General features: G+C 39.2%; 1 protein-coding gene across 4 annotated transcripts in view; it reads left to right on the forward strand.

Moving 5' to 3' along the window:
• The window catches only part of zbtb16a (zinc finger and BTB domain containing 16a), a 104955-nt gene that overhangs the window by 57923 nt on the left and 22832 nt on the right, over window positions 1–24200 (forward strand). For all 4 annotated transcript variants that reach the window (XM_079585450.1, XM_079585449.1, XM_079585451.1 and 1 more), the window contains exon 4: window positions 12685–12771. In XM_079585450.1, the coding sequence (XP_079441576.1) occupies window positions 12685–12771 (87 nt within the window). The remainder of the gene's footprint in view (window positions 1–12684; window positions 12772–24200) is intronic.

Below are 24200 nucleotides of genomic sequence, written 5' to 3' on the forward strand. Positions count from 1 at the left end.
TGCCACATAAATCCTCTGTTATAAGGTCCAGGAGAAATGATTACACAGGGAGGTAATGGCTCTGTAATCGTTTGACAAGTTTACATCCCATCAAAAAGCTGACAAGTGTTTATTCCCATGATGCCCAGGGGTGAGCTGTAAGGCCTTTTTTTTTTTTTCATCTTCCTCTGATGGGCCAGAAATGATAAATGTTAATGTCTGTTTTAATGTCTGTGGTTAATATTTTAATTCCGGAGAATATATATATATATATTATATATATATATACTATTGGATAATGTATTATATATCTATATTTGGCCGATATATCGGTCGGCCACCATATCGGTATCGGACAATATATTCATTTTTAACTTTATCGTTATCGGGTTTATTGCCCGATTTAATAAATAATGGATTTCCTTCAGCTGAGATGCTTCAGATACGCACTGTTTGCCATGATTGTTTTGAATTGCTTGAAATATGATTGGAATCACTTCAAAAAAGAAAAAAAATACAGTGCAACGCGTGCAGCGCAAATATGTCGTATGGGATACATAAAATTATAATGACAACATTATTATTGTGTGCTTGCGACATGGCTTTTAATGGTGAGACTTTTGTCTTTGTAATCAAGTTTCTCAGAAATTATATAAACTTGGATTTAGATTTATCGGCCAATATATCGGTTATCGGCTTTCAAATAAACATAATTATGGGTTATCTTATCTGTATAAATAGTGGATATCCACAGTTTATCCCTTAAAGAAAATTAATATCATCCTCATCTAAATAAAAAACATTAAATTTTACAATATATTATATTTTTATAAATAATTTACCATTAAAGAAATATCTAATTGAAGGCCAACTTTGATATTACAATGCACTTAACAGTTTAATTTGTTACTCTTGAGAGTAATGGAACATTTTGGTCCTGAATTGGTTATTATTGAAATAAACATAATTCTGAAATCCTCAAATTTGGAATGTCTCAATACTTTTACGCCTTTTCCCAAACAAATCAGAAAAAAGCGGCTTCGCAATGCTGTTTTTTTATTTTATTTTATTTATATATATATATATATATATGCTTCAATTTTAAGGATGTTTTGTATTTGTTTCATTTCTCTGCCTCTTTTCATGGCAGCCATCATCTTGTTAACATTTTTCGATTAAAACATGGAATAAGCTCACACCAGCTATAATACCCTGTAAAAGATCCTGATCTTAGTCCTTTGTTGTCGGGTATTGCAGCTTTAAATCCCTTTGGTTGCTAAGTAGCAAGTGCCCCTGTGCTCTAATGGGCTGATTTGGTATTCAGCTCAATGCCGGGTCTTATTTTTGTATGCGAGACAAAGTGTTTTGATGGAGGGTGATTGCAGCAGCGTCTGGAGGCTGTTTGGGAGTTTTATGGGCTGTACAGTACACCGTGTGCCTTCTAAAACAGAACACAGGCGATTGAATTTTGGATTTGCTTCATCATTTCTCTCCTCTGAGCAGCCTCTGTCAAAAAGGGAGCGTAGCTGGAAGGGCACAGATTAATTTGTTCTGCTGGAAATGAGAGCGGTACAGCAAAACACACACAACACACAAACATGCAATATGCGCGCGCACAACAAGTCTGAAAAATACGGCGAGAAACACAGAGGCGCAACTACAGCAAGGGATGCATTTAGTTCCTGTGTGCTGCCATTGGAATGGATGGGTGGCTGTGAATTGAAATTAATCCACTATTCCATGAGTGGTGAATATTGGTGGGAAAGCCAACACATAAATTGACTGGCATAATGCATTTGACGTGACACCTTCATATTATTATATGATTCGAATATGTAATCATTTATTCTGGAAATATTTGTATTTATCTATATTTGTGTATTTTATAGATGCACAATATCTTAGATTTTTTTATTATATCTTAGATTTTTATTATTATTAATGTTTTAATAAAAAATGTTACCCCTTTGAGTAACCTTAATATAACCAGTATTTATTTTTCTATAATTTCATTTTGTAAGCTGATAGAGCTTAAATTTTTGACCCCTTCGAGTAACCTTAAATAAATAAATACGGGTAAATATGACAGTATTTATTTGTTAATAATTTTATTTTAAATTGTGTTAAATTACTTTTCTTTTAAAAAATGTTTTATTATGGCTATCATTTTAAGGATATTGCAGTCAAATTTGTACACATTGTGGACCGGGTTTTTAATGGTGTCTGACCGAAAGGCCCATTTATTGTTTTACGGCACTAACAAACATTGGACGCAATCCAATCTAGAAAGCTGTTTTAAGCCGTATCTCAGTTTTATATCAGTTTATATCATGGTAAATCTTTATGGCGCAATTGCTTTCACCTCACTGATAACTCTGCTTTGTTGACATACATATGAGGGAATGGCTTGACCTAATCAAGATTTTGTCACTCATTCACAACAATGGCTAATAATTAATCAACATCAGAGTGATGTCACTCTGCAAGTCCTGCAGATCTAACCGCACACATCAGTCAAGCTTGGTTTGCGGGCATTTTAGGTCATGCTGATTTAAACCAGTTTGGTAAAAGTGCTGCAATTCCACCACCAGATTTCCAGCACTGGCAGAGTCCCTGGAAAAAATGATGATTTGTTTGTTTATTGGGTTTTGTTTGTGTTCAAAGATCAAGGCTTTGATTGCAGCTGTGAGCCAGTGGTTAAAATGCTGTGGTGTGTTGTTGCTGGTGGTGTGTTGGAGGGGGTTGCTGGAAAGGGGGGGGTGGGGGGGGTGGGGGGGTTCTGGGGGGGGGGGGGGGTTGTAAGGGGAGGCTAAATTTAAATTGTAATTGGCCGACTTCCACAAGCTTGCGGGCATTTTAATGAGTCATAATAACTTCATTTAAAACCAGCTGAGCAGAAAATAGATTGGAGAGGAGCCTGTGGCCAGTATGGATTTGTTTTTTTTCTTTCATCGTTGAGGCCGGACCCGCTCTGCCAGGCCTGATGGGCCACTGAGCAGACAGGACATCCTTTGTGGATTTATCATATCACTGTCCACTTTGCATTCAGATCATATTCGGACAGTTCCCACCATCATGCTCCATATCGAGTGCCGAGCAGTCGGACAGTGCACCCATTCATGAACTATTCATCAACACTCATGTCACTGCTTTAGTAGACAATCTAAAAATCTTTCTACAATATTAAAGGGATAGTTCACCCTACAATTGATCTGTGTGACTTTTCTTTCTTCTCTTGAGCACAAATGATATTGTGAAGAACATTTTTTGTCTACACAAAATAGTCAATGGGGTCCAAAACAATAGTGGACCCCATTGACTTTAATTGAATGGAGAAAAAAAAATACTTTTTTCAATATATTTTCTTTTATGTGCTACAGAAGAAACAGTCATATAGGTTTGGAATGACATGAGGGTGAATAAATGATTTTTGGGTGAAATCACTTTGAGAGTGGAAGCTCCAGGCATACATTAGATTGTAAGATTCTAAATTGGATGTTTTTATTCGCGGATAAAAAAGTTATTTACTAAGTGTCATTAAAGAGCGCAATCTCGTAGATGTGAGGACATTAGCGGCCCCTCCTCCGTGACGGTGTTTTAGATTAAGATTAAGAGGGTCATCCGCTGCTAGAGTTGAAATAAATGGTGGAATGCGTTGGCACGCTCTGTGCCAGTCCAATTGAGTTTGAGTGAAGCGAGCGGGCACACCTCTACGGCAGAGGCTTCGTACACACTGCTGCAGGTTAAGAGGGGCCCTCTAGCGTGAAACACACATTCAAAGCCATGCGCGCGCACAGTACTGTCGAAACCCTTCAGTGCCGCCACCCACCGATGCCTCACCTGGCCTTTATCTCGGCTGAGGCCATGAAGACAGAGTGTGTGCTCTTGTGTGATAAATGCCTGAATTCTGCTTATCCCATTCAAACGCATCTGTGTCCGCCTGCCCTTCTCTCTCTCCCCCCGGGGGGCTTCTTATTCGAGACCCTTACATCTTATATCCTCCGTGTATAGACGTGTACTGCATGTTTCCATATTTTCTTTCTGAGTAAATGTGGCAGCAGTGAGGTTTTTATTTTTGAATGCTTTGACGTCTAATGACATCATCTCCGCCCCCTTAGCACGAACAAAAAAGTCTTATAAGCCAAACTGTTTAAGTCACCTAAGAAAATCCTGTCATTCCTCTGTGTATTTGTGGGTCAGTACAACATAGAGAGCATCATTGCAAGTAGGTATATGCTGGATGAAATCTGATTTGTTTTCTGCGTAATAGCAATAAAAGTAAATACCCTCCAAGGCACGTTTTTTCATCGTGTTGCGTTAGCTCGGTCGATTGCTTTGGGAAACTTTTAGATCAATTTCTTAGCGCAGATTAAAAAGCTATGAATCCCATTTATGGAAGAGCTCCCTTATGAAATGCTCTTTGAAACTTTCATATTTTGACTGAAGAGTGAATCAGACGCTAAGCAAAGATCTGCCGACGGCGCTTTCATGTAAAAGAAGAAAAAAAAAAGATAAAAGCAGTCCCATCTGGAAGTAGCCAGGACACACAAGGGTTGCTTTTATGCTATCCATTCCACTGGGAGGTTCAACATGAAAAGCAGCCGTGGATATTGTGTTATTACTGTTGCAAACACGTTTGTGGATCAGAATACTAATCCCGAGCCGTCCAAACAATTTCAGCGCTGAAGAAAAACACCTCTATCTCAGGCACTTTGAAACTGTCTGCGGCGACACGAGTAATTAATGTTTAACGGGCAACTACTGACAGGGCAAAACCTTCTGAGACACTGTGGGGCTATTGTGGGGAAAAAAAATGTTCTCTGGAAGAGCATCATATTATATAACAGCTTGAAGTGCTTCCAATAGGAGCTTGTTAAAAAAACAGAAGGTTTGCAGCAAGTAGCTATATCAATATCCTGTTTAGTCAATGCAGATTGTAACTGTGATTGTACAGAAATTGAATGTGCAGATGCAGAGCGAAAGAAGATGAAGAGGAAGTCAGTGGATCTGGAACGAGTGTGAGGACGTTGTAAAAGGTTTTAGTGAGGAAGTTAAAGGGGGTGTCGCGCTGTTGACGTTTGTGTAGAAAAGAAGTTTATGGAAGTAGCTTTTTCCTCTTTTTTTTTTTTCTTCTGCCATCACCCTCTTTCTCTTCCCCTTAACTTTTTTTAAATCAAGGATGGTTCCTGCTGTCTTAAAATGATAAAAAAAAATCTTGTGACATAAGGGAAAGAGAAATCAGGGCCAGCTGGTGTCATTTGGCACTAATGGCCGTTTATTCATGAAACAAAATGCGCCAAAAGTTTGCTATTGGATTGTTTTCCAGTCTTGAATCTGAAGCTGATTAACTTTTTCTTTGCAGACGAATCCATTTAAATCAAGTGATAAACAAATGTAAATGACTGTCCCTGAGAGCTGTTAAACTCACTGTTTGCTTTTCCGTTTGTTTTTTTGCTGTTGGACTTTTTATGTGCACCGCGTTCAGTGTGGGTGTTCCTGTTGGTCCATGTTGGAGTCACTCAAACTTATTTGCTGTTCTTTTGAACTTATTTGCTCTTTTTTTTTTTTTTTTTGGGAAACCGTAACACCTCTTGCATGCTGTTAAGTGTGCAACAGTTTAAAAATGACCCGCACTATGTGGTTGCATTCTAGTTGCTGTCCCATGGGTCGTTGTGTAGCCCGTCGCCCCTCCCCCACGCTCCTGACCTGGGCCTTAATAAACTAGAGAGTGCCTTTGACAATGTGTGACTTGAAAGCAGGAAATAATGGGCACTAAATGTTAAATCTTTACAGGTTATTGACCTGTGGAGCATACATGGGCTCTGTTAACTATGTGCAGCCTGACACTGACTGCCTAGCACTTCTGTACCACTCATTTTAGTGTGCTAGCACTTTGCCAGTTACTAGTTAGCATTTCTCACATCGCTGTCACAGCTCAGGGCCGCTTTAAGTACTCGAACCATACTTTAAAATGAGAAGGCCTAGGATTTTTTTCCCCCTATTTGATTTCATATCTGCTTTCTTATCTGCCTTGAGACGCATTCACTCTCTATTTCCTCTCATTGCAGGTCACTTGACATCAGTGGGTGTCAATTTTTCACATGATTGACCTTAACATAAAATTGATAATTAACCCACTAAATGCATTGTTAGTTTAGTTTAGTCTAGTTTAGTCAATCTACTCATGAACCATTTGGAATCCTACTAGTGGTCCATGGACCACAGTTTAAAAACCACTGTTAAATTAATGTGGACCCATCCAATTATATTTCAGGACCTGGATTCACCCTCCCTGCTCATGAAAGGCAAATAAGGAAAGAGCAGAACCGGCCTCCCACTGCTCTGCGCCCAGCAGTAAAGGCATTTACAGCACTGTAAAGACGGCTCAATTGTCGCATCCAGTGGTTGGTTGAAGTTTCGGTGGTCGTTTGGGGAAAGGGTTCACCGCATGGTCAGGCTCTCAGGTTCTCCTGTGATAAATAAAAGAGGGCTAGAGGTATCGCTCTGTTTTCAGCCGACCTCACAGGTATTGATCAGGCAGCAGAGCAAAGGCAGATCATTCATTGCCCTTTCTTTCTTGGTGTGCAAGCTTACTTTTTAGGTAACACCTTTTTTTATTCTTTACTTTCACATTTACAAATTTTCAAAATTGACTTGTCTCTGGCTTGCATGAACCATTAGTCGAGTAATGCAGTTTTAAAACATGCAACTCTCATGGCACGAGATGCTTAAACACAGGCAGATATGTATTTCTTCATGCGTATGACCTAGTCATCTATCATGACCCATCCCTACTCTTTACCATTATAATATGCTTGGTTAGTTGTTGTAATTACACTTCACGATAAGGTTTGATGTGTTAGAATTAGTTAATGCAATAGATTGATGTAAAATGTGTTTATTTTCAGTTCATGACATCTATGTAAATGTTATAGTATTATAGTAAATCTAGTATAATATAGTAAATAATTGTAGTATAGTAATAGTAAATATAAAATGTTTCATTGTTAATGGTTATAGTTGGTAAAATATACAATGAGAAATGTTAATGTATTATGCACCACCGTTTTAAAAGTTTGCAGTGAGTTTTTTTTAATATAGAAATTCATACTTTTATTCAGCAAGGATGCATTAAATTGATCAAAAAGGACAATAAAGGTGTATACTGTTACAAATGATTAGTATTTAAAAAAAAATACTGTTCTTTTAAATACTATCCTATTCAATTACTATTCAAAATATACTATACTGTTTACTATTCATCAAAGAATCCTTAGTTATAACAATTTCCACATGAATACATAATATTTTAAAAGGAATTAAAATGGAAAACCGTTATTTTAAATTGTATTCTTTTTTCACTATATTACGGGTTTTATTTATTTTTGATTTTTTTATCAAATAAGTGCAGCCTTGGTGACCTTGGAGACACTACTTTCAAAAACACTCAAACAAATGACTGACCCCAAACGTTTAAACGGTAGTGTAATGTGGAATTAACCTCAAACTAGATTAATCGGGACTATAACATTGTTCATTATTAGGTCATGATACCTAATACATTAGAGGGTTAGTTCACCCATAAATGAAATTTCTGTCATTAATTACTCGTCCACATTTAGTTCCAAACCCGTAAGACCTTCGTTCATATTCCGAACACAAATGAAGATATTTTTGATGAAATCCAAGAGCTCTTTTTGGCCCCCCATAGACTGCAACATTATTACCACTTTCAAGGCCCAGAAAGGTAGTAATCTATGGAGGGGTCAGGAAGCTCTTGGATTTCATAAAAAAAATCTTCATTTGTGTTGCAAAGATGAACGAATGGCATACGGGTTTGGAACGACATGAGGGTGAATAATTAATGCATAAATTTCATTTTTTGGTGAACTAACCCTTTAACTAATGTTAACGAATTAACCCTTATTTTTAAAGTGTTTCCAAAGTAATTAATAATAAGGCTTGGACTTGACTTCCTTATGTACTGTATACTTGCCAACATCACCTTGTGTGCTGTGCTGGCATCAATGCAGTAGGCAGAAATTCTGAGAATCCCACCTCAGTTTTGGTGGCAGCTTAAATAGAGGCAAATATGGTGAGATGCTAGAGGCTCCACTCATTTCCTGCCACTTCACACCAGGCTAACCCTACAGGTTCCTCCCCAGCCCAGCTCCTGTTTCCTCCACTTCTGAAAGCCCTTTGTCCTCTAACTATACCATTGGGAAAGCTGCCCAGAGTCATAATTTAAGGGACCATGGCCTGAAGGAAAAAAAAACAGAGGCGAGAAAGGAAGAGGAAAACACGTGGAACCTTTCACCTTTTGTTACAGTGGAAGGGTTAGCTTGCTGCACACCAGGGTCATACACAGGCATTATCCTGTTGCTGATATTTGTTTTGTTTCTGCATGTGTTCAAGAGTCCCACACACTGCATAGGCTTCCGTCTGCATGTTACTAATAGGTCTCCAGGTCGTATGTGCATCTTTGTGAACTGAAATGCCCTGAGTATATCTGGGGCTAGACAGCTGAAATGACTGTGTTGTACAGTACATTGAGCGAGAGAGAAAGAGCTGGACTGAGTGTGACCTGCCGGCCAGATAAATTGGTCTACTGGCAAAATGGATTAAGAGCTTTAATGCAGGCTAAAAAACAAGTGAATGAATGTGCAACACTGTGCTCATTTTGAGCGGATAAATTTAGAAGCGTCTTTGATGTGAAAGTGTGTTTAGCAAGTCAATATTTGTCTGCTTTGGTCTGTCCCGAGACGTCCTCTGTCTGCGCACCAGACCGTGAAGCTATCAGAAGAAGCCTAGATATCCTCAGTGTTTATCTCCTTTGCTATTCTTTCTGTTCTCTGTGAAGGCTATATAAATATTAACCAGCTGACTTCTCTTCATTTTCTGAGCGTAATCTACTGTATAGTGTCTGGAAATTAAATCTGTGCTGCTCTATTTCTCGAGCTGTGTGTCTGTGTATACGGTTACAGAAAAAAGGGAAAATCTAGATCTATTAGTGAAAATCAGTGCATCTATATGTAATTTCGTCAGATATATCGTCACGTGAGATGACCCTAGTTAATCACATTTTAATGTGTCTTTTGTTTGCAAATAACAAGGCATCAAAGCTTTGATCCAATACTACACACAATTTCTTATGAATGGTTCTTTTTAATGATTCAATTTAAACAATTCATTAAACATACTTCCAATGAAGTTAGTGGTTTGAATCCGACTCATTTGCTCTGTGAATCGTTCAGAGCCTTTACTGAGTTCTCAACAGACTCCTTTACTGAACTGTGAACCATTTTTTAATTATGTCTGATTGAAAATGAACACAGAGCCATTACTGTTGTGTGTACAATTAGATTTGTCAGACTGAACATAACATAAGAAACAAAATTCATCAAATTTGTTAAAATGTGCAAAAAAACATTTTTGTTCATCAGTCAAAAAAATGTCTACAATAGTACTTGTCTCCTGCAATGCTTTTACAAATACCAGCTGATCTAACAATGTTTTTTGTTGTGTGTGTGTGTCTGTGTGTGCATATACGTACATGTAAACAGTCAATCCCTGCAATAGATTGTGGTATAACAACATCGCTTCTGAACAACCATCCATATCAAGCGATTCTGTACTTTGGCAACTAAAAAAGTCAGTTGGCTCCGAAATGCTTAATTTTAAGAGCCAGTGGCTCACCTGACGACGCTATACAAATAAACTCATCCATGCGTCTACGCCGGCATGCTTGCGTGAACGTGTGCATTTTTAAGAGGGGAATCTGGCAGTCTCCCAGCATTTTTGTCTTGGTTGATAAAAAAAAAAAAGTGCTCTGCCTGCGGTACACATCTAGTCGTGAGGGAACACACAGTTCCTGGCTGTCCTTTCCAATTGGCAGTCTCCGTACTGTTCTGTGACTGATAAGAGGACAGTGTAAATAAAACTGTACAGCACAGCTCGTTACCGCTAAAGGAAAAGGGAGAGCACGCTGTCTGTACTCATTGTTCTGACGGCACTGTTTTTCCTTTTTATATGGATTTTTTTTTAGCTCTCTTTTTTTACGGAGTGTGCTGTCTTATATAACGCGTTTGTGTAGGCTCACCGAACAGCAAGGGTATTTATTTTTTGTGTGTGTGCTGTATTTGTCTACTCATGTTCCTGCTTCCAAGCGACAAGGGGGGGGGCGTCTGATCAGAGTGTGTGATGAGAATCCACCGTTATAGCATTAGACAATGTGCTTGTTCACAGGTCTTTCCATTACAGCTGTGCTCTAGTATCACTCTCTTCAGGGACTCATCAACAAAGGCAGCACGGCCTCACTGCTGGGTAATCTGAAGCTGGATGTTTGCCGCAGCTCCCGTAAAAAAGGCTCCGGTTGCACTCGCTTCGTTTTATTCATGTGCACGGCCGATGCAAACAAGACCGATCGACGCGCCGTCCTCCTCGGAAACAGTAAATCCCTGGGTTTCAGTTGTGCAATACGTTCAGAGAAGGGAAGTGAAAAGGGAACGGGGCCCTTGGCACGTGGCACCTCTCCTCCACTTGTTGGGAGCCACAGTTGTGTAAGGACCCATTATGTCAGGTTCGGCATCGCTCTAGCAACTTCAAGAAAAGGAGGGAGGAAGTGGGAGTTGCTAGAGAGCGATTTCTGTCTTTTTTGTTTGTTGTTTCTTTTTTTTGCTGGAGAGGCAGTTATTTCTAGCTCTTCCTCTCTCTCTTTTTGTCTTTGGTGGGAAGGGGTTTAAAAGTGGGTTATGATTGCTGCCAAATTTGAGGAAGGTGTTTTTCTTTGACACATTCTTTTCTCCTTTTTTTTTCTTTCTGTCATGCTTAACAAGAAACTCGCTATTGAAGAGAGGGTCTAGAATTTATCACTTTAATTCCATGACTTTTGCCGGGCCTGGAAGCACGCTCCTGCTGGGTGGCTGGATGTTGTCACCCCCTGTGAGATAATGACCTGCTTCAATAAGCTGTCGTTTATGTTGTGGGGTGGGTTGTAGGGTCTGGCTTCTCCCTCTCTGCCACTTAAGGTGGTGATCAATGTCCCACTGGTCCTCTATCTCAAGCTACTTTGGTTCTTGGACCTTCCTGCTTCGTGGCCAAATGTCTGTCTGTCTGTCTGTGCGGTTCTGTCTGTCTGTGCGGTTCTGTCTGTCTGTGCGGTTCTGTCTGTCTGTGCGGTTCTGTCTGTCTGTGCGGTTCTGTCTGTCTGGCGTTCTGTCTGTCTGTGCGGTTCTGTCTGTCTGGCGTTCTGTCTGTCTGGCGTTCTGTCTGTCTGTGCGGTTCTGTCTGTCTGGCATTCTGTCTGTCTGTCGTTTTGTCTGTCTGACGTACGTATTTATGTTCTCTGTCTGTCTCGTTTGTCTGTCTGTCTGTCGGTCTGTCTGCCGTTTTCTCGGTCTGTCTGTCGTTCTGTCTATCTGCCGTTTTCTCGTTCTGTCTGTCTGCTGTTTTCTCGGTCTGTCTGTCGTTCTGTCTGTCTGCCGTTTTCTCGTTCTGTCTGTCTGCCGTTTTCTCGGTCTGTCTGTCATTCTATCTGTCTGCCGTTTTCTCGGTCTGTGGCTGTCTGGCTTTCTTTCTGTCTGGATTTATGTCTAGCATTCTTTCTCTTTGTCTGTCTAGTGTTCTGTCATTAGGAATTTCTCTGAATTTCAGTTGATTTTAATTATACTTACTTGCATTCAAATTGCAATTCTGTATCCTTTAGCCACTTGAATTCTAATTGAATTCAAACTGAAACTTATATTGTCTCTGAACATTCAATTGACTCAACACTTATTGCAGAAGGCAAGATACAGTATTTCATGGTTGATGCGTTAAATTATTGAGTTTCAATACACCAAAGTAACAGGATCTGAGGTTTGTCTTTCACAGTTCCACTTTATGTGCAACATTTAGTGGCATGATGTGACCACAGGTACTGTAATAGTGGTGTTTGATTTCTTTAGCCATTTAAGAGGAACTTGTTTGTGCCACATTTAAAAGTTTATTGCTGAGTGGCATCATCTGCTAGAGAAAAAACCCTGTTTCCTACTGACTGAGAGTACAGTACGTTTTGTAACTTTACAGTGGTTGCGAAATGGACTTTGGCTAGCTTTTTTTTATCTGACCTATGACTTCCTGTTGTGAATGTGGTAAGACACAACAACGAGAGCTGACAGCTCTGTTGAAAATCTAAAAACTCCCATTTGATTGAGCAGATAAATAGTGTAAATGGCAATGCAATACAGTGTTTTGACTTAATTCTGATTTATAGATCAGATGGTATATTAACATCCTGTGGTCTCGCAGTTCCTCCTCGTGTCCTGTTGCAACATCAGATCTTGCCATGCAGATGTCAAATGCATGGCTTCTTGTTTTTATTTTCTATTTTGAATCGCTTGACAAGGTTTTTTTTTTTTTTTTTTTTTTTTTTTTACTGAAAGAGTGCCTTGAATGCTAAATCCCTGTTATGATGCATTGCTTAAAATGCACAGTGCACACAAAATCAGCATCTGGCATATGTATCCTCCAAAACACATTGTAAACACTGTTTTTGCCAGCAAGTTTTATTGAAGCGAATCCAGCAGACTTCTTACTCACAGGCACTGAATCATTTCAACTATTCCTGGGGTTCAAATAAGAGCTATGACATGCAGCACTCGAGGACCACCAGAAGGATGTAGATTGAATAACTTGTGCGTTTGTTTGTTTTTTTCTTTCTTGTAGCTGGTGAGAAAGCCATCGTCTGTGACCAGTGTGGAGCTCAGTTCCAGAAGGAAGATGCTCTAGAGGCCCACCGGCAGATCCACACAGGTGCAACACAAACACCAATCCACACTGCAGTGCACATCTAACACACTCAAACGTGCGCTCTGCTACTGTATGTGGAAGTTTGTCTTTGAGGGCTCACATCCTTTGAAAGTCATTTGCATTTAATGAGAAATGAAAAATGATTACTGTGCCTAAATTTCTAGCTTTTCTTTGGGGTCACGGTGCGATACGAGTTCGGTACATTTACATGTACCCCACCCCCCCTCCACTCCGCCTAATTGATAGATTGACCAATGCCGCACAGTAAAATGCAACGGCTGTTTTCAAACTTATTGGTTTGGTTAACATGTTGTGCGTAGCCTACGATGTCGTTTTCTTGGTGACAATGGTGGATTCACAAAGTGTAGTATTACAATTTTTCAAGAAATCCCGGAAAGATGAGCGAGAAGAAAAAGTGCCATCTACATCTTTCTACTTCACCTTTCCACAAGGAGACTGTGAGTGAAGCGGCACCTGGGGCTTCCCATTTCCAGGACACGCATATTTCATCACTGGACTGTAGTGAGAATTCCATGACACAAATCGGCACAATGCCAAATGTGACCCTGGACCACAAAGCCAGTCACATGGGTAATTTTTTTTAAAATTGAGATTTATACTTTATCTGAAATCTGGTTAAATAAGCTTTCCCTTGATGTATGGTGTGTTAGGATAGGACAATATTTGGCCGAGATATGACTATTTGAAAATCTGGAATCTGAGGGTAAAAAAAAAATCAAAACATTAAGAAAATCGCCTTTAAAGTTGTCCATTTATGTTCATGATTGTGTTGTATTCACTCACAAAAATAAATGTTTTCTATATTTACGGTATGAAATTTACAAAATATCTTAATGGAACATGATCGTTACTTAATATCCTAATGATTTTTGGCATAAAAGAAAAATCGGTAATTTTGACCCATACAATGTAATTTTGGCTATTGCCACAAATATACCCGTGCGACTTGTGACTGGTTTTGTGATCCAGGGCCACAAATGATTTTCTCATAACAGCATAAAAAACGTTGGTGCGCGTCACAAAAGTGAATTGAAACTCAGCGTATTGGCTACCAGCAGCAAAGAAGAAGAAAAAAAAAATATATATATATATACATGTATATACATATATACACACAAAATTCTTCTAGTTTATATATCTTCCATCTGTTATTTACTATGCTAAAATGTTATCAACATTGCATAAGTAAATGCAATGTTGAATAGTTCAGATTTATATTTAGCAAAAAAAGAAAATAGCAAGCTGACTACAGTTAATACACGTATATGTAAAAAATTTGTATAGTATAAATAAATATTGAAGTTTTTTGGTCCCACTTTATATTAAGTGGCTTTAAGTACTATGTACTTACATCGAAAAATAAGTACATTGTAATTTTGTATTGTAAAACACTTTTGCTGCTATTGAAATGTGATACGGATAAGGTTAGGGACAGGTGTGGTGGTATTGTTTGGTATACGGGTGGGTTAAGGTGTAAGGGAAGGGTCAACTGAGTAATTACATAAATTAATTACAGCTGTAATTACATGCTGGCATTTTTTTAAATATAAGTACAATGTAAAAACATGCATGTACACAATAAGTCCATTGTATCAAATTATTAATTTCAATGTAAGTACATAGAGTACTTAAAGCCACTTAATGTAAAGTGGGACCATTTTGATTGATTTATTAAGATTTGGCTCTCTTTTTTTGATGAACGTTTTGTCCCCAAACATTAGCCAGGCATGCACAAGCAATGTTATACAGAATGTCAGATTGTAAACCATTTGAGTTCTAGGACAAAGAGTTAGCTGTGTGTGTTTACTTGCAGAACATGGTAAACAATCAGCAACCTTGGTTATTTATAAATGGATAAAGCTTTGAGTCTCGATCATGTGTTTGAAGAGGTGTCCAACAACTTCTTGGGATATGCGGTGACAGATAAGCGTTTACTGGAGGAGGTGAAAGGCAAGCCATCAGCTATGGGGTAAAGCTGGCAACCAACCCCAACAATTACGCACATGCATACCTGCTTGTCATTCTATTCATACAAATTATTAGTTATGGGAAACAGGACAGTCGTGGTCAGGCTTGGGTAAATCTTTGTTTACTAGGTGCCCTCAAAACAATGTCGTGGCATGGAAGGAAGACCTCTCTGGTTTCCTCCTCTGCTTACATTCTTGGTGGCAACCTGAGTGGGGTATGCGCTGGTGCAGCTGACCCTGATATGATAACCTCTTCTGGGTTGCTGGACACAAGAGCTGTGCTGATGCATGTGGCCCTCCGTACACTGCCAAGCAATGACTGCTCACTTTCCAGACAGTCCTTGCTATCTGCCCTTGGGAGAATGTTCTAGCACAAACGTGTCTAGCACTCCACAGCATAACAGTCTGGCTTGCTTAGATCAATTTGAGTATAGAAAGCACCATTAATATATTACATTTATGATTCATTACACCCGTGAGGCCTTGAACCACCTTTAGGAACTAGGTACTTGAGATTGACATAATTAATGTACAGTCAATAATACAGCTTGTCGAATTAAGCTCTCATACATAAGTGGACATACTGTTCTTAAGCGAAAGGTTTTATGGCTGCCAAAATGCCATGAGTTTAAAATTCACTCTTAATCACTGATATAATAGTAATTTTAAACCCAGTTCATTGTGGTGTCATAAACACCCTCTAACTAGAGCTGGTATATAACAAAAAATATTAATGCTTACATTTGTCAGTCTTTCGCTGATTTTCAGTATATACACTAGCATTAAAATGTTGGGGTCAGGTAGACAACCCCTTTTATTCAGAAAGGATGTGTTAAATTTATCAAAAGTGACTGTGAAGACATTGTTACAAAAGATTTCTAAAGTAGTAATAATATAAACTAAATCTGTTCAACAAACAGTTAAAATTTGTCATTTAGGAAATAATTATATCTAAAATCCAGTTAAAATAATAAAGGCAGGTTTTCAACACATTGAATCAGTCAGTCATCAATGTTTTGAATTCATTCATGGATAAGAATGAAACTTATTATTATTATTATGTATTTATTTGTTTGATTTTTCTTAAGAAAAAGTTATTGTTAGTGCGCTATTAGTATCTCAGCGTTTTTATCTTCATATTTTAATAAGCAGTATGTTTTAATTGAAATAATTTTTGTAAATTTTTCTTTGCTTTTATCATTGACTAAATCAAAATATCCTTTGTTGACCATTTTCATTAGTAATATCATCAATATTAACACTGACTTCTAGCTTTTTTTCCTACTGAAGTATTGCTATTAAAACTTAGAGATTAGTCTAAAAAGTCAACTTAATTGGCAAATGAATGCGCATTAAAGTCATCGATATTCACGGATTCACAGAATCATTGTGAATTTATCACGAATATCCCATATACCGAGCCCAGCTCGATCCTGGTGTCAGAGCTGGTTGGGTGTACTTTGTGTTATTTGACAGACATGCGTAAAAGGCTTGCCGTGCCCTCACTGACCGGGCCTCCCGAGAGCCTTGACCAATATGGGGCCCATTGTAAATAGGGGTTAAACAGGGCTAACGATCAGAGAAAGGCATACCAGTGGAAAAGCCTGGCTAAATATAGATTTGGAGTCTGGAGTAAAAAAAAAAAAAAAAAATGGGCAGTGAAACTTGTCTTCTTGCCAGGGACCTGAACAGCAGTGAGGCCAGCCTCCCCTGTGGCTACCAGGCTTATATTTTAAATGTGCTATAACGCATGGCTAGTTTGATACGCTGGCTTTTTTTCCCACAGTCCCTCAATATGCTCACCCATATGCTTGATTTTCTCAGCCTAGATAGACTTGAAGTGGGTTATTGGGAGATTTTATGTCATTTGCTTCGTTTTCTTTCTTTTTTTTCTCCTGAAAAAACGTCACAGCAGACATCCATATTTTGCTACACTCCGAGGATGGCGTAAGGGCCACAACAGGAAATGTTTATATGTCACCTTGTTATCTCCTACTGTTAGCCAGATCTGAGTGACAAAACCTTGAAACGAAGCCGTCCACTTATGCTTATGTTATTCTTACAGTGTTACTTAACAGGCCAAAAACTGCATCTCTGTCCCCACACCATCACCATAGTGGATGTGTAACTCACAGTTGTGCCCTCTTTATAAATAGTTAACGGCTGTTGGCGTGGTGGTGTTTACGATGGACAAAGTTTTCTTGTCGTTGTAAACATCCAGGTCTCGGTTTTCAAGTTGGCAGCTTGTCTGGCAAAAGGCTGAAGTGCAGGGAGCAGCGGTCATTTCCTGTAACGCTATCAGGAGAACTGCCCATGAAGTCGACCTGCATGCATGAATGACGAAGGAAAAGCCATTCATGGAAAATTAGATGCCGCAATGATTGAATAACACGCCAATAACAAAACGGCAACAAAATTAGGCAAGATGGAATGAGTCCGTACTGATAGGATGTTGAATTTGTTTAATTTAGCCTATTGAAGAGAGAAACAGTTTTTTTCCCACCTGCATGCAGTGTTTCTGTCAGATAATTTTTTATATACTTTTATTCAGCAAGGGTGTATCGAATTTATCAACAGTGACAGTAAAGGCATTTATAAAGTTACAAACGATTTCTATTTCAAATAAAAGCTGTTCTTTTGAACTCTATATTCATCAAATAATCCTGAGAAAATGTATCACCGTTTCCACAAAATATTAAGCAGCACATCGGTTTTCCACATAAATAAGAAATGTTAGAATATTAGAATGATTTTTAAAGAATTATTTGACACTGAAGGCTTCAGTAATGGCTGCTAAAAAAAAATCAGCTCAGCCATCACAAGATTAAATTACATTATGAAAATGTTTAAATTGTACTGTTTTTAACTCCATTTTTGATAAATTAAATGCAGCTGTGATGAGCATAAGACTTTTCACACAAATACACATTTTTAATGCATGTAAGTGTGTTTGTGTATGCGTGTATAAAGGTCATTGTTGCCAAGTATGTTCAAATGTTTTACTTCAGTACTAAAATATCTCAAATTGCGTTAAAATCTTGGTTAAAAGACCTTTTGTTTTCTTGTTTGAGTTCTAGATAGTCGGCACGATTCCTGCCTCATTCCAGACTAACACCGCCACTTCAATGGATCTCTTTGTAGGCTCATCTCTTTTCTGTTGATGTCAGAGAAATCAGCTGCTGTGATATGTTGATTGGTAGAAAAAGGGGCCCTTGTATACAGCCTGTAGTATTTTAGACTGATAAATCGTGTTTGTTTCGCCTAATTATTGGCATGTTCTATTTATTTAGCATTTAATCGTCCTCTCTGCAGCAAGACCATAGATTGGGTAGCATTTGAGTCAACTGAAAAATGGCTCGTTATATACCTGAACTTTACAGTGTGGCTCTTCGAATGACTCGGATCTGTGTTGATGGCATTCCTTGTTGAGGTGTTTGCCGCCTGTGACGTCAGGGGCTTTTAGACAGTTGGAGAGGTTGGTTAAGGCGTATAAATGGTCGGTCGTGTTTGGTGCCAGGACTCTGGGAGAAAAACAACATCATGTGCTGTTGTTGACGCACAACCCCAGTGCTACTGGAGTCTCAGTTCTGACCTACTTTAAAGGGCAGCCCAATTTGAAGAGACTTCAACTCCACAATCACTTATCTCAAGGGACTGCAATGAAAAATTCACTCATAAATACTGCCGAAGGGGTCTTTGTGTGTTTTTGTGCATTTTAAATAAGGGGTATTGACTTTTACAGAGTGTGAAACGGCATGTCTCTTTTCAATCTGAAGCACTGATATGATGTCTAGCCGAGAGATGTGCTTTACCACACACAGCGGTGCTTTATTTGCTGTGACAGTTTGGATGGAAGATTTGAGATGAGGGGGGGAGGGGAGTTCCAGCGTTTCTGCAGAAGCTATGAAACTCAGAATTGTGTTTTGACAAAACTATTATCAGGAAACTGACCATGAAGCTCCTGGGTCTCCTCAATCAGATCTCTATCGATGAATCGGTTAGGCTTCCAGGACTTTCCAGCTCAGCGATCCACCTCAAAACATCACATCCATTATTAGTTTACTGTTCACAGAAGCTGTTATAGACGGTGGTGTAGCTGTCACCTTCTTTGAACTGGCCGAGCAGCTGACTGCATGTAAATCCACATATAATAGCAACGGCTCCCCCTTCCCTCTTGATTTCCTCTGGTCCTTTTTAAGTCTTGTGTTACAGGGAAAATATGCAAACCATTTTGGAGAGAGAACGGTGGATTTGCTCGGTGGGAACACGGCGTGACTCCAGTGAACCAGGCCACAGAGTAAACACTTTCTTCTCTGAAGCCAGAAATAGTTTTGACAGAGCGAGAGAAAGGAATAGAGCAACACACGGCTGTGTTTTGGCACAGTGAGAAAGAGAAGAGCAGTTTTTTGGGTTCCCTCGCTTCCCTCCAACACGTTCTCTCCCACATCTGAAAATATCCCCGAATAATGTGCCTAAAGGCTTCCACTTCTCAACCCCTCCACAGGCTTGTCACTCTCACAAATGGGGTCGGTGCCACCGGTAAACACAGGTCACGCCATACCCCTCTATTAACTCAATCACACCGCTACTAGTAGAACGGCTGTTAGGCATTTAGTTAATTGTGACGTAATTAACCTGTCAGTGTGCATTAAAGTTGCACAAGCCAATTCATATGAATGTGGGCTGGTTTGGGCGTCCTGTTCAATTTCCACAAAGGCTATTTTGTATGCTCTGGTGCTCCAGAAGTGACCAGAAGCATTATGACCATGAGGGGATGTGTGCCTTTGAGACTTTTCTTCATCTGGTTGTTGAAACCACATATGTCAATTTTACTTCTCCCAAAATGTAAAATAAAATAAGTGTTGAGAGTGTGTTATAGGCTATATGACAACACTACAGATGAATATCTGAGTATCTTTTCAGCAAGCCAACGTGAAAACAGCCGCAAATGAAACTTTAAGTCGCTAACGTTTAAATCAAAATAATCGTCATTAAAAATAGTGAGACTAAATATTCTTACCAGTGAATTAATAAAATGCAGCTCATATCTGTTACTTTCGTTGACGTGCATATTTGCATGTAGTGTGTTGAAGATCGGATTTATATTTGTTTTGTGTAGACACCTTTATGTGGCCAATTGTAAATGGAACTGTTCTAACAAATCAGATCTATCTGACCAGTTAAAAAAACAGATGTGACCAATATATATATATATATATATATATATATATATATATATATATATATATACCTAGCATGATGCCTCTGAAAGTCACATTCAGGACAGAACACTTACAAGAAATACTCTCAAGGCCATTGCTTTGATCCAAAAGTGTTTTTCAGTGTTATGTCCTGTTTTTTTGTACAGGACAGTGAGCCCTTGCTTGTGTTGTGGTAGTGTTTGTAGGTGAAGGCTGATGGGTTTGGATCGCTCTGAGACAGCATGGCATCAGAAATGGTGTCCATGTGCCGGTCAGCTGCAGCTGATTAAATGACTATTAGCTGTGCCAGACTCTATCCCCATATCTCATTCTACATCCATTACTGAGCAAGCTGTCCCACTCTCAAGCGGAGGACCCATCTGTCCGAGCCCCACTGACCGCCTGCACCCAGCTTGGTTTACTGTAGGCCTTCATTATCCCCGTTGCAGTTTGGCCGTAACTTGCTATTATTTGCATTCGAGTCGTGCCTGAATGGTGTGCGAACAAACTTAATTTCCCATCTTTTTTTAGTGACAGCATGAGAATGATCAGATATATTAAGCACCTTCTTTATTCTCAATTTCAGTTGGATTAGTACAAAATGCACTAATATTTTTTTTAACTTGCATCACTTAAATACACAACTGTAATTGAGATTTCCTCATGAGTAGCAGCTTCCCATGAACACACGATGTCCTCATAACTGTTTTCCCTTTCCTGTGATATGAAATCTGTCGTTCTGTATGCAGCACTACCCTTTGCGTTTAGAGCTCACATGGTGAATAACAGGTGACACGGAGCAGACTTTTAAACCCAAAAATCATTTGACCACCATGTCAATTTAGCTTTTCAAGCTCTATTCAACGGGCTGTAAGATTTAAACGAAAAGACTGAAAATGATTATCTGAATGTGTTATTTGTGGGATTTTGCCGTTCCAGCAGAGGCAGCGGCTTAGACCCTGTTTGACGCTTAAATCCTTTGAAGTGGTGTGTGTGTCCTTACGCCAGGTCTATTGAACACAAGCTTTTTTTATTTTTTTACCCTCCTTTCCCAAAATGCAGAGGGCACAAGTGCTTGGACTCTGTATCAGTGACCAAATTAAATCAAGCGCAGAGCGGCCTGGCCTCTCTCCTTTTTTTTTCACAACTAATTTTTTTCCCTAGATAGGATCTAAATGAGTTTTCCAGTGGGTGAGATGCTCAGTTGGCTGATAGATACCATGTGCAGACGTGCAGCCAACACCCAGAAGTAATCATCTGTTGGCAAGAATGTTTAGCCATTAGGTGAAGTATAAATTCCCACAATGAGCTCCACTTTTATCAACTGACTGAGTCGGCGTGAGCGATCTGCTTGGGAACGTAGGCCGGTGGCCCTTCTGTGAGGACCCACCGCAGTCGACGGGCGGCACTGAGGGTCACCGTTCCAGCTTAGTAGGTACAGTGGGGGGGGAACAGGGATTTGTAGCATCTCTGCATGACGGCCGCAGCGTGCATTGTTTCTCAGTGGAGATTTGACAGAAAATAGTGATGTCTAAATCCGTCTGGCATGGCGTTGGGGAAGAATCTCGACTAGAGAGAGGCTTTGATGCGCATTGTGAGGAGAGAGAGCAGCACATGTCCAAAGGAAAATAAAAGTTTTGTGGAGAGATTACGGACTCCTGTAGGCCCGGTGATTCACGTGCTGTAAAAGAAGCCAGCAGGAATCTCCCGATCTTGTCCGCCAAACTCACCCGATGATGGGACGCCCCTGCCCACTACAATGAGACTCATCCTGTGTTGAACAAGCATTACCCGCCTCTCTTCTGAATGCATTGTATCTCAGTGCTAATAACCATTGGTAATTAAATGCTGAGGGGGAGGTAGGATATGAAAAGGAGGTGAAAACAGTGATGTACAGGAATATTCAGCTATGATTAAAGAAAGGAAAAAAAAACGTACACACAGCCCCTTTGTGATTGAGTGTCCCATCTTGAAGTATCCCTGTAATGGATTAACCCCCATCCCACGAGTGGCCTGAATAGACAAGGATTCACTGGAGACGCAACAGAGCTACTCCACAATGGGCCAGTCTTCTTTTGTTCCTTCAGCTTTTCGAGTAAATCCCCCCCCCCCCCCCCCCCACCCCCCGAAACCCTGTAATTAGATTTGAGCTGTTTGCAGACATCCCAAAAGTGATCTGTACAAAGCATAAAAAAGTGTACCCTTTAATTTACAGTGCAAATACTTTTCCATTAGCAATGGGGGATTTGGTGGTGTTTGTTCCCCTGAATGGAGAGAGGGAGTGAATGGAGGTGGAAGACACTCTTCTGTTACTTAATTGTGAACTCTGAGATTAGTGTGAACACTTCCAACCTTTCACCCCAAACAAAGGAAGCGATCAGGTCTTGTTGCCTAGTGACACAGTCTTCACACTGGTACAATTTAACCAGTGAGCTGGTTCTCGCTACCTGCGCCTGTGTAATTGATGGAGCAGCGAGTGAATGATTCCATAACAGCTTTTGCTCCGTCTTCATTTCTCGACCCCAAATGCCTCGTTATGCGAATACCTTCATATTCTTGGCTGGAGTATTGGCCTTCATATCTGCAGTTATGACGATTAAAAAAAACTCTACATGATGTTACTTATTTTAGATGTTGAATGGCATATAAATCAATAAGTTCATTAACATAATTTAAAAAAAAATATTATTTTTATTGGTTTGTAATCTGTATTAGCCAGAAATAACTGAGGTTATGCTATGTGGTTTCTAGTGTGTTTTCAGTGGTTTTTAGGTGAATGCTTGCTTGCTAGTAGTGTCCACCCACAATCTGATATTTTGGTTCCTAGATATGGTCTTTTATTTATTTTACATGTTAAATTGGCAGCCACATGAAAATCATTTGTATGATTGCTTATATTAAGGTATCAGTTATGTCCGTAGCACACATGATCAAGGTTACGAACCCAGGGCTTAAATTTCAACACATTGGTATTGGACATAATGTTGTATGTAGGCGGAGTAATTTAATCCACACAGATTACCTGATCAAATCAGTCATTTGAAAACTTTCTGTGAGATGCAATTTCACAAACAGCGTGAGTGATTTAGCAGTACCTTGTCTTCTCCCTTTCTCAAATGCGCAAATAGCTTCATATCACCACACCACGTCTTCCTTACAAGCGAGCTGCACGCTTCAATACAATATTCTGCTTGCGTTTCAGGAAAGTTGACTGAATTGTCACTTGCCAAATCGGGCCAGTGTTGTTGTATCATCCCTAAAGTTTATCATTTGCATGTCAATGTAAGTCTTGCCAATTTAAACATGCAAACCATTTTAATCCATTCAGTATCTGTGTCCACTCAAAGCAATCAAAAATGAAGCCACCTCTTGTGGTTTATTGTGCTTAAATGGTCAAATACACTTAACATGATCTCAAATTCCCCATCTTGGTGAGTATCCTCATAAAGACTGTTGGTTACGTCTTAAAGGGATGTAATGTCCCACTAATAATGTCCAGAATGGTACCAAACTTCCAAAGTAGTGCAAATATGTTAAATGTTGCCTTGTGAGAGCAAACCGAACCAAGAAGCAATTGGAACATTGTAACCAATTAAGTCCCTGTTTCGTAAACAAAGAAAATGATCTACAGGTCTGAAAACTTGTTGATCAAACAACAAAAGAGAAAATCACTCGCTGCACTTGACTGAATAACTTTTACAACTTAATATTAATTAATATGTTTAATTTATTTTATACATTGACAACTTTCCAGCATTATTTTGCATTTGAATAAAAGTATATTTCATTTTTATTTATTTTATTTCATTTTTATTCTATTGCATTTACTTGTGCTACTGCTTGTACTTTTTTTTGTGTGTGTATTTTATTACTGGCTGTTAACTTGTCTTTTTTTTTTTTTGTAAATTCAATGAAATACTTCCCTGTGTTGTTTGTAAGCTATTGCACAACAAAATGACCCCATACAAACACAAATAAGCAAATATTTAGGTGAAAATATAATTGTTCTTGTTTTTTAAAGAATGTCTTAAAATGCCCAGTATAAATATATCCCCCCCCCCCCCCCATAAGGGTTTGACCTAAGGGGGAAATTCCCCCCATTTTCCAAAATGAAATGCAGGCCCTAAGCTCCTACAGTATTTTAAAGGTGTTAGGGGTTTCTCCCAAGTATGAGCAATAAATATATGCAGGTTCTTCACAATCAGTTTTCTCCTATTTCCATCCTCCTCTACTGCCTGTTCCC

This window comes from Phoxinus phoxinus (genome assembly GCF_949152265.1).
Source record: "Phoxinus phoxinus genome assembly, chromosome: 17".
In the NCBI taxonomy this organism is placed as follows: domain Eukaryota; kingdom Metazoa; phylum Chordata; class Actinopteri; order Cypriniformes; family Leuciscidae; genus Phoxinus; species Phoxinus phoxinus.